At 47.0% G+C, this 11,148-nt stretch overlaps 2 protein-coding genes across 2 annotated transcripts; both read right to left on the bottom strand.

The window, feature by feature from the left end:
- Window positions 1–1,530: 1,530 nt before the first annotated feature.
- Window positions 1,531–3,451, bottom strand: N7482_010027 (fungal specific transcription factor domain-containing protein; the record flags this gene model as incomplete). The annotated part of the gene is made up of 5 exons (XM_056692151.1): window positions 1,531–1,828; window positions 1,882–2,424; window positions 2,491–2,652; window positions 2,713–3,338; window positions 3,392–3,451. 5 exons carry the CDS (start codon window positions 3,449–3,451, stop codon window positions 1,531–1,533), a joined length of 1,689 nt encoding a protein of 562 aa, XP_056539857.1.
- A 5,189-nt stretch (window positions 3,452–8,640) lies between these two features.
- N7482_010028 (Lactose permease) lies at window positions 8,641–10,476 on the bottom strand (the record flags this gene model as incomplete). The annotated part of the gene is made up of 4 exons (XM_056692152.1): window positions 8,641–9,452; window positions 9,545–10,057; window positions 10,130–10,251; window positions 10,301–10,476. 4 exons carry the CDS (start codon window positions 10,474–10,476, stop codon window positions 8,641–8,643), a joined length of 1,623 nt encoding a protein of 540 aa, XP_056539858.1.
- Window positions 10,477–11,148: the final 672 nt, after the last annotated feature.

Consider the following 11,148-nt stretch of genomic DNA (forward strand, 5'->3'; position numbering starts at 1 on the left):
TGATTGTGTTTAGTCCAGGCTTTCACTGGCATTCACACAGGGATCACTATGCGTTCTGGCATCCGTAGAGTCAATAGGCATACTTTATGATAAGTCAAATACTTTTATCTCCCGCCATTTATATTATGATGTGATAATAACAATAATGGATATTATCCCCCCTATTGTCGCACTAATGAGGAACTTCCGAGCCGCCATGTTATGTTCTAGTCTTACCTAAGATGAAGGGTCACAGCTCTTAAAATCGACCAACTCTTCAACTAGGATGCTAAATATTATTTATCGCTTATCCTTATTGTGGCCTAATGATGCCTCACACTGGATTCACTGCACGGCCTTGACCTGGCCTGCAACCTCAATAACGCCGACGGTGGCGGCCTTGACGGCGCAGTCGACTGAGGCCAATAGTATCTTCCCGGCCATGAATACGATCAACCCGAATGACATCGAAGGGAGTGGCGTGAGTGCTGAACTAGCCACCAAAATTCAGATGGTTGCCACTAGCATGACCAGCCGATGTATCCGCCTTTGCCCTAGACTCTCACCACCAGACCGTCATTTAAAGACTTGATTACAACGTCACCCATTATTACGATACCCCTCTCTATGTCATCACTGGGACGTTGGATTGCAGTGTGACTTTGTTTACACTAATTGCTTCCTGTTCCGCCTCGACGAGCAGGCCAACCTCCAGGGGCGTGAACGCCGCTTCCTCTGTACGGTTTACGGCCGGCTCTTTATTATTGTTCAACTTAAGATTATAACAGATTGCCTACATTTATTGTCGAAAAAGCAGAGCTACTCAAAATCAATATATGACAAACTAACAAGCTCTTACCTAGAAAATTCCTTGAGGGAGAATACATCGATTCCAAACAACCTCAACTGAATTAACGTAAATCAAATTGAAACTCCCTGCGAACAGAATATGTCCAGCACCTGGCATAGTATTTTCCAGTGAGTTTTCATAGGCCTAGGCGTAGTCTTATGATTTGTCCGAGTTGACAACGACATACAATGTAAAAAAAGGTAGAAAGGGTGGTAACTACCCATAGACGCCCATTACGTCTCTCAATATTCCCCTTGAGTGTATAAATGACAAACAAGGGGACTGTATCAAGTTCTGGAAGGTTGTGCCCCTTTTTGTCTACAGGCTCTGATTACAACAGCCCAATAAGCTTGACTACTATTGGCGGAGAGAGTAAGGCCTAGCTGAATGATGAACCAATCTGTGTAGAGGTGGTGTTCAAGGCATATTTCTTGGTTTTCACGGATCTTACAGCCCAATTTCACATATGGATCGATCTTGCTTGGAACGAATGGGACGCCTAATTATAGATGTAGCTACATACGGGGACCCAAGTCTGTGGACACTACCTGAGTTGCCCAGTATACGGACTGTTTTCTGCCCCTAGAGAAGCCTCTCCGAAACTGAAGCTGGTGGTTCGAGTGAGGCACATTGATGGCAGCTTATTCGTTCCCAACCGCATGCTTTGCTGGTACTTTCCCAAAAGTATTGCTGACAAAGTACTATTCTTGAGACACTCGAAAGGCGTAAGTAGAGAAGTGCTGTTCGTCCTCCTGGGACGAGATAGTTTTTGCACATTCGCTTTCGAAGAACTCGTGAACTTTCATGATTAATCTCAATGCCTTCTCAATACCAGGAGAAATGCAGGACTCATGAATTGTCATCCATTCTTGTAAAAATTGCTCTAGGCGAGGGCCCAGCTCCAGCAAGGCGATACGACGAAGCTGAATTGTCAGCTGTGGATGACAGAAGCCGCCCATTAGGGTCAACATCGCCGTCGCGATTCTAACGAAGAAGTCTCTGGTATCAGAAAGACCTCACACTAGCAGATAATATGCGAGCATCAGACTTACGAAAGCGAGCATGGCCAGGTGTCTACCATGACAGTATATGGCACCTGCTTCAGGTACCTCAATTTGAATAAGCAAGTGTCGAGGGCAACCTGACAACCATTAAGCATACGCAGGTTGTTGTTGAGATTCCAAGATGGGTTAGCGAGAGCCCACTCCAGATACGGTCGATAGATGACACTTCGACAACTGAGATACCACTGCCTTAGGTACTCGCTATGCGGGTCATCGGCAGATTTTCCATCTTCTGGAAATTGCAGACTTGGAGGTAGTGTTTGATACCAGTCCTGCAATTGGCATGCCAGTTCTTGGTTCACAGAAGGAAAATAATTTGAATCGATTTGAAGGCCATTTTTGTGGTCATAGAGCACGTAGTGCGCTCGGTTGAGGAGGCGGCGTAGTGCGATCGATGCGAGAAAGTAGAAGGTCGACCTTTCTTCCTCTTCAATAGCCTCATGGGATTGAAACTTGCCCGGAAGAGAAAGGATTGATTCGATTTCAGCGTTGCAGTGTTGTGGAAGCGTTGGCAACTCCGAGATATAGTTGCTAGTGAGAGTCAGGCGGTAATAAGTGTAGGGGTGACATTTGCTGTGTGACACTGCCTATGCTTACCTTTCTAGTACAAAACAGGACCAGAATATTCTGGTGATGTGTTCTCGATCATCACGCTCCGGGTTGTCAAAAGGGCAGGAGAGCAGGAAACGACAACGAGTCCGTGCACTGTTCACATAAGACCATGTTTGCAGTGGCCTTTGCAAATAGCAGAAGTAGAGACTAGGTAGTCGTCAGTTTCGTCTTGACTCGCCAGTTTGGCGTGTAAAAATGTTGTCATACGCAGTCAGCAAAAGGCATTGGCAAGCTTGCACACTAATCTCAATGTGGGCCAAATGAAGCATCTTCATTGCCGCAGTGAACCATAATTCTCCCTGCAGCTTCAGCTGTCGAGACGGATATTTGGAGCCTCCTTCATCTATCACGGAGGCCCCGACACAACCCAACGACATGACCAGTAAAGCGAGACACGACTGACAACTAGGGTCGAGGTTTTGTTGGTGTATCCTTAATTCTAATGAATTCAGATCATCCAAGCTGATAGTAGGGAACCAAAAGTTATATGTCTGTTGGAATACGCTCACGATGCTTTTGACTTCCGACAAGTCCACGCTGGGAACCATGGCATAGGGTTTGCTTCGAAAGGACGATCGTCGATGTTCGAGCAACAATAACGAAGACTCTGTCTCCTCCAATATTGAAGGATGATCTAGAAAGACTGGCCACTTCAGAAGAGACTCCGCTGAGGAAAGATGTCCTGACGAAAGCACAGCACTTTCAGTGGGGTCTCTAATTGTGCACCCGCCGGGATGATGGGATGCCTCCTGAGACATCGAGGTAACTGTCCCAGTCGGGGACATAGACTTGGCCTGGATGCCGCATATAATATTAGAACCGGAAGCCGTAGCCTGAAAACCAGCATCGGTGAGTAAGAAATGACCTTTGGCCAGTCGTTACCTACGGCCAAACTCTTGAGTTCTTCAATGGAAGCCTCCATTCGCAAGACCGTATCCAAGATCATTTCACTTTTGCCTCTTCTGATCTCAAGTTAATACTAATCCTCACATTGGAATCAACTCACTTACGAAATAGCATCTGTTCCGTATACACACGCTTGGTTCAGGCTTACACAGGGCCCGCAGGGATCGCGAGCATCGCATCTGTCAGGTTCGTTAATCATCATGTGCTACAAAATCACATCGAAGATGACGAGCCTTGACTTTCGCTGGCGGCATGAGTCGCACTGTGGGTGATATTAGTTTCGATGATCGATTCAACTCGCTACTTCCGGACAAGGGGGAAGAATTGGAGACAGACCGCTCGAGCTGCCCTGAATCTCTTCATTTCGAGCCAGAATGCGAGATGCCAGGTAGTGAACCCCTAGTCAAAATCAATCGGCCCTGACAATGCGCTTCTATTTGCACCAAATGTATGAATTATGGTGCAGAAGGTGGAGACGGAAAGGTCGGATTGACGTAAACGATCCCCATGCGGGGTGCACGTGATGCCGCTTCTCCTGACAATCTTGCAAGGATCTTCGATGTATTATGGCTGGCCCCATGTGACTTGATGTTCCGTGATTCCGTCTACCTCACGTGTTTTCGCGTTTTACGCGTTCCGCGGCCTTGTTGCATCTCCGTGGGTGATCCCTGCTCCCTCGCATCACTGCCGACTGTGTTTCGGTCTTTGTGCGCTGGTCCTGTAGTGTGCCCGCCAAAATGGAAATGCACTGCCTAGAAAATACTGTGTGATGATAACTTGTTCTTAAAAGGAAAAAGAAAATTATGCCTACTGCCTCCGCACCCCTTTATGTGTCTCTCCCCGTACTTTGGCCAGAGATGATGCTCTATCGGTTTCAATGATCAGCCCTAGCGGCCACTCTATCAGGTCAAAGACTGACTGCTCCAAGTATGCATATTCAAAGGCAGGACTCTCAGTATCGGACATGTGATCGATGCCGCGTGCACTCCCGTGCCCTCCGGTCGCGATCTAGTCGATTGCAGGCCTCGGTTATTCCACCACCTCACCCGAGCTAGTTCCGCATCCTGCTCGCCCTCGCGGGTTTAGCCGCGCGCCCTTGGATGAGATCTCTACTTATATATGACCTACGATAGCTGCCAGGAAAATTGTTCGAAATTGGTAGTGCCTGCGATCATCCCGCTCTAACAGACACTGACTAGCCAACCCCCGCTTCCTTATATCCGCCCGCCGCGAGCTACTATATCAACCACGCCATGGTGGAGCGCCTCTCTCAGGCAAAAATTTCGCAAGTCTACTCCTTCTGCGCTTCCCTACTCCTCTTCACTGCGGCTGATTCCGCAACCGCTGCTACTGACGCTTGCCCCGCTTGCTACTACTTGATCCATTTTTACAGCCTTTGCTGGACCAACACCAGAGCTGTCTTTCTGCCATGAGTTGTCGGCTGAACAGCCTGTTTACCTCATCCACCATCGGCACCACTGGCCACTTCGTTCATTTTCAGGGTTAAACGGATGTGCGCCTAGATGGCAGGATCGACCACTATTTGCTCGAGATAGCCGAGCCTGAACACGATAGGCATTGGTTCGTCTATGGCAAGGGGGCATGTGGTGTACAGGCAAGGGAACATAATATCACCGATGGCCGCCTACATGGAGTTTACAATATCTTCACACAGGGATATCCATACGTGCGGACTCTGCGGCACACCACCAGCCAGGTTCTGGGCCAGATAGCTACCCTCGCCGTCGAGCTCTTCATCCCCCCCGTGGGCAGAGAACTCGCTGCAGTAATCACCACGAACAATCTCCGCCGGGTGACCCCGCGACGGGCTGGTTTTTATGGGAAAGGAGGCCAGCAGCCACGGTTCGTTCCGACCTGTCCACTATAATATTCGCTCCTTTTTCCATACGACATTCTAGGCCGAGGCTTTTTTGACAAGTCCTAGAATAACGTACACTATAAGCAGATCCGATGGTACCGCCACCTATTCCCGGCTGAACCACGTATGTGGGCGTCTGGCCGTCTAGCGTGTGAATATATGCTGCGGACAAGTTCTCGCAAACGGAGTATGAGCGCCTGCAATATCCCAAACTGCGCCGATGCGTGCAAGCTGCATTTTGAACTCTACTCTGTAGCATGTTAGGAAACCCGTGGTTTGTCATATAAGAAACCGTGAGATGTTTTGGGGTCATAATAAACAGATGCAACACTTGGCCACAGAGGATAGACGCTATTCAAGAAAACATGAGGCCGCCCAGGACCAGAATAGGCAGGGGCCGATCAAAGTCATAAAACAACTCAATTCTAAAAAGCAGTGCATCCCTGTGGCTGTGCCTAGCCTTTGGCGAGCTTTTTTCCTGCTCCACCCCTGGATTTCTTAAATGAGTGAGGTTTCTATCATCGTGGTCGCACTCGGCCCGCGTGGAATTGGTTTCTGTGCCATCTCACGGGATTTTAAAACTGTGTATTGCCCGTCAACCGCTGACTTCGTACTGTCCAGATCCTAGGTCTCTTCACGCTGGGAGAAAGCGTGTGCACTATGGTTTCACTTGGCATATGCAAATTCTTTCTAGTGCCATTCGCTAGGACAGACCACAGGTTTTATTTTCCTCGAAGGAGTTCGCTCAAACTCTAGTTTGTAAACTATAATAGAGCTACACATTCAATTGGCAGTACCAAGGCGTCATACCGATCTGTGGTTCGAAATTCTACTTTGGGTTGGAAAGCTGGGCCTTAAAAAATGCAGATATCAGGGTTGTGATGAGGAGCTTGATCGGAATTGCGATGATGAACAGTCCCCTCAGTTTGTCTATTGGTTCTTGAGTTGCTCTCTTAATCCATATGTGATATCCACAGTAGATTTGTGCTTTGAAGTACAGCATGATGTTGATTCGTCACTAGCTTTGACCTTGGCGTTAGTTGTTTTTATATCGATAATAATTAGTGACATACTGAATGAAATCCGAGAAAGGCCCATTTCTCGGAGGTGTATGCCCAGACAGATATCTGTGGCACATCTTACTATATCCACATGCGCTTTTTATGATACTTGATTTGTGACGACATTGTATCTGCCGCGTTTCTTTCCTAACTGAGGCTTTCCGGCTCGAAACAGGCGAGCGAGCGACAGCACAGAATATCGTGCAATTACAAAAGGCAGCATTTTCGACCAAGACCCACTTCAAACAGCTTTCAATTCCTCTGCCAATCTCGCCCAATACCACTATAGGTTAGTAGTTTAGGGCCGATGAGCTTTGCAAACGCGGCCAGCTCGGTATGCATCTCGCAGAATACGAGCCTATAATAAGTGTACAGTCATATGATTGAATCGGTAACGTCTGAACTCCTGCTACTTGTCAAATATAATACTATTGGTATGGGCTAAAAAGGGAGATATGTAATAAGATTGCGATAAAGATTATATAGATAGATGATGGTAGAAAGATTCAGATGTTTGCTGTTGAATGCTTCCTTATGAGATATACAGGCACACTGACGTCTTTAATACCAATACCCGGGGGTTATAACGGTCGAGTGCATAAGTAATCCAGGATTATATACAAACGTATAAGAACGTGGGCAGTAGATGAATATATAAGCCCGTTCTTAGTGGTAACTAAGTTACCACTCTATATACTCTGGCATCATATCAACAAGCTTGATTTCCTATGCGTATATGCGTAAGCACCTACCAGAGAAAGAAGTGACATCCTAAATGCCATTTATTATGTGATATTTCCCATAGGCCAAAAAGCAAAGTCTAGCTAAACTATACGATATGACTAGTTTCACTATTAAGATTTATAGAGATATGTCCTCGAATCACAATAGAGACTATACTGAACACCTTCGCAGCCGCAGGAATTGTTCCAATCGATGCAGAGTCTATGCTTGCTAGGCTCGATGTTGATATACCTTATCGGATGCCCATACCACCACTACTAGGCAGCTAGCCATTAAGTGGATCTAGTTAAAATAATTCTGAATCCTATGGATCTGAAGCAATCTCTATTGTTAATCAAACAATAAGGCCTGATAGGCTGCCTTAGCCCTTCTCGATAAGTGCTAGACCGAATTAGTAAGGCCTGGGAGATATAGGTATACAGTGTGGGTCTACTACAAGGGGAAGTTGATAAGTTACTCACTATAAATACCAAGACACGTCCAAAAGACAAGAGGCTACTGAGCAGATAGAACGCAAATAGGCTTTAACAGCTGCTGGTGCGATAGGAACCATAAAGCCTGTGTCGCATGCTATAGAGCACGTTCAACACGCTTTAGCGGTAGTCGATCCACAGGTTTTATAGCTATCCCAGCCTACTCGAAGGGCGCCGCCAAGGTGTAGTGGATGAAGCGAGGTTAGGTAAAATATTAATGTACGTAAAAATGACTTTACTTGAAATATAGTATGCCGTTTTGGTTGATAAAATGTACTCTGAAAGTGTAGCGCGTGGTACGGTTGGCGACGCAGGCGGGTGGGCACCGGAGGCGGGAAATACATCACAGAAACAGGGCAAATTTGGCATCCTATAGTATGTGATCCATAGATTGGTAGCTGTAAGCTACCGCTCCTTGCGCTGATAAGTACTGAATGAACAACCCTGTGCTTAGTGGTAAAATACCACCTTTCATCTCGGCACCTTTGCCTACCTTTGCCTTCTTGCACATCTCCTAAATCTCACCGACAAGTGTCGGGTGTTATACAAGCGTATTTACAGAATTTAATGTGATATTATGTCTGTCGGTACTACCAAACTACACAACTCGTTGTCAGTATCACTGGATTAAGCATAGAAAAGAAAATAGTTAACTTTTCATGATGCTTTTAAAGTAAACCTTCTTGGGAAATCATTGAAATCAAATGTCCATGGCCCTTTTCTCTAGACCAGATAATGAATATGGAGGCTCAACAGGCGACAAGAATGTAGTTAGAATGACCATCGATATCCAAACAAATTTTGATTCTCCAGAACCTGCAAACCACGATGCCTCCCTCGGCTCTAGTTACTCGACAGCCGCCATGGATACTCTCGATCAGACAACCGCGCAGGTATTCTGGATAGAGTCCGACAGTGTCTCAAAATCCAGCGGCGCGACGCGGAATGAACCGGAATCCGAGACAATTGGCGTTACAACAACATGTTGATGATAGTCGCTGCTTCGAGCCCCACGTTTACTTTCTCTTTTGAATTCAAAGACACCAAAGTTGGCTACAAAATAGGCGAATAGTTACGCCTCCACTTTAACAACAGTTCCGGACTCATCTACCTCAACTCTGGTCTTCTTCATGCTGGCTTTCCGCGGGTTCGGAGCATCGAAGATATCCTTCAGTTCTTCCAGCGTCTTGCCCGCAGTCTCCACAAAGAAGAAATATATGACAACGATCTCAACGCAGATCCATCCAATATAGACAAGATACAATTTCCAGCCTATCTTCCCGATACCAACAGAGATGCCGTATGTGTTAACAACCATGGCGATGTTCAAAAACAAAAAGTTGAGACCAGACCCTTTTGCTCGTGTACGGTTCTCCAAACATTCAACAGCATATAGAGTCTGCAGTGGGCTGAATCCCCATGCAAAAACTATGCCGAAGAGATAAATGGATACAATGACACCATAGCTGAGTGACGGGTGGTGCTCGCTTTCCTTTGTAAAGATGGTAAGCATTATGTAGGAAATCAAGCCTCCACACAGACCACCCAACAGCATGGTACGACGACCTAGCTTGTCCAGCAACGTAGCGCCATAGACAGCACCCATCATACTGAAAATAGGGTTGATGGCATTAATTAGCAATTGCTTGTCCGGACTAGTGATGCCCGCTTGAATAATCATCTGTGGCATGAAGTAGTTGACAACATTGTTCCCGGACCATTGTCCGAAAAAGGCCATGGCAATGACCATGAACAATCGATAACGTGCCGGGCGTGTGTTTGCCAATTCGCGGAAATCCCACCATGGATTTTTGTTGCTCATCATGTTGAGCTGTGCAATGATTTCCGAGTATTGAAGTTGGACGATTGGGTGATTTGGGTCACCTATGGCCAATTATCCAAACTATGTTAGTCTATCGCACCCGTTTATCTGATGGGAATCTCCGAATTAACCTCGGAGAACGTTGAGCACTAACCGTTACCGTGGTACTTGGCCATAATCGCTAACGCTTCCTCCCTGCGGTCTTGGGCAATGAGCCAACGGGGAGACTCTGGGAGGAAGAACACCATGAACAAGACAATTCCAGGAAGGCCGGCCTGGACGAGGGTAGGGACTCGCCATGCCCATGAGTTTGCAAGATGCCGATTGCTTCCGTATGTTGTCCATCCCGCTAGAATGTTTCCCAACCACCAGAAGTTGTTGTACATACCGGCCATGGTTCCACGGTATACTGGATGAGCTAACTCGACAGTGTAGGCTGGTCCCGCGGCAGAAGCAAGAGCCGCGCCAAATCCCAAGAGAAAACGGCCACCTATAAAAGTTTCCATTGTCTGTGCAGGTGCTTGGACGGCGGTTCCAATCCAAACAAGGAGGCAGCCGACAAAGATGCAGACCTTGCGGCCGTAACCATCGGCTAATAGACCGCAAAACGGGAAAGCAGCGATTTGTCCTAAGTTGTAAATAATGAAAACCATACCAGTAGAAGAACCTGAACCAGGTTTGACCGTCAGTAACTTAAAATAAGAAATTCAAGCGCGATAGTTAAGTAATTGGCCCTTACCTGCGCCATCGAGTCCGAATGTCTCTTGATATGGTTTCATGGCGTTGATGGAAGACATGAGCGACGAGTCAAACCCATTCATCGTCGAAATCAAGTATCCAACGGCCATGATTATGTATAGCCTGCGAATTTGTTAGAAAACGGCCAGCCCTCTTGTTGAGGATAGCTCACTTGATCATGTTCCTTGACAGCAACCTGGGCGGCTGAGCCGAAGTGGCCGCATATAGAGCCACAGAGGCGGTGTTGATCTCAGTGGCGCGGCCTGCCGCCTCCTTAGCCAAGGCGACATGACCCATGACATCCTCGTGGTATTCGGCAACACCGTCGCCTTCGGACTTGGCTTTCATTCTTGGCTTCGAACTGAGGGTTCGTAAATAAATCGGGTTAGGTCAATATGAATGATAATCTGCAATCTGCACTTTTGCTTTATCTCTTATCTGCAAGGGGTAGAGATAAAGACTGAGACGTGTTCACGAAGAATCCCGATTGTGAAGGGCCATAGTTATTTGGGGAAGGGGAGGGGGGAATTCAGGCTACCTATGTACTTTTTCCGCCCCGTTCCCCGCGCTCCATTAAACGCAATATCCCCGGATCACTGATAATCAATTAGCGCGTATCGGCTCTTGTGTCAAAGATACTTTGCATGTGGCACATTTCGGTAGACTCCACTGGGAAACCGGAGAGAGGTTGTGCTCCGTGGTTGGTCTTTCGAGTCTGTTCCTCCTAATGTGTTGTTGACTTTGATTCTGTCTCAGCGAGCGCCCATTGTACTATTCCATTCCTGTTTTGGGACGCGTGCACTAGTATGGCGAATGTGGCTTCTAGACCGATCTAGTCAAGGTTACGGAAGAGCTTAACATACTTACCGTTTCGTACCTAGCATCAAGTTTCTAGTGTGAAGCCATGCCAAATCCGTCCAGGTTGCCGTGGTACTCAGATGTTAAAATCACGCTAAACTCCGCGGCCTGGGGTTTCAGAAACGGGGTTTAAAGGAGATCACGAGATGAGAAACCAGTCCC

Source organism: Penicillium canariense (genome assembly GCF_028826845.1).
Source record: "Penicillium canariense strain IBT 26290 chromosome Unknown utg000007l_segment0_segment0, whole genome shotgun sequence".
NCBI classification, from domain to species: Eukaryota; Fungi; Ascomycota; class Eurotiomycetes; order Eurotiales; family Aspergillaceae; genus Penicillium; species Penicillium canariense.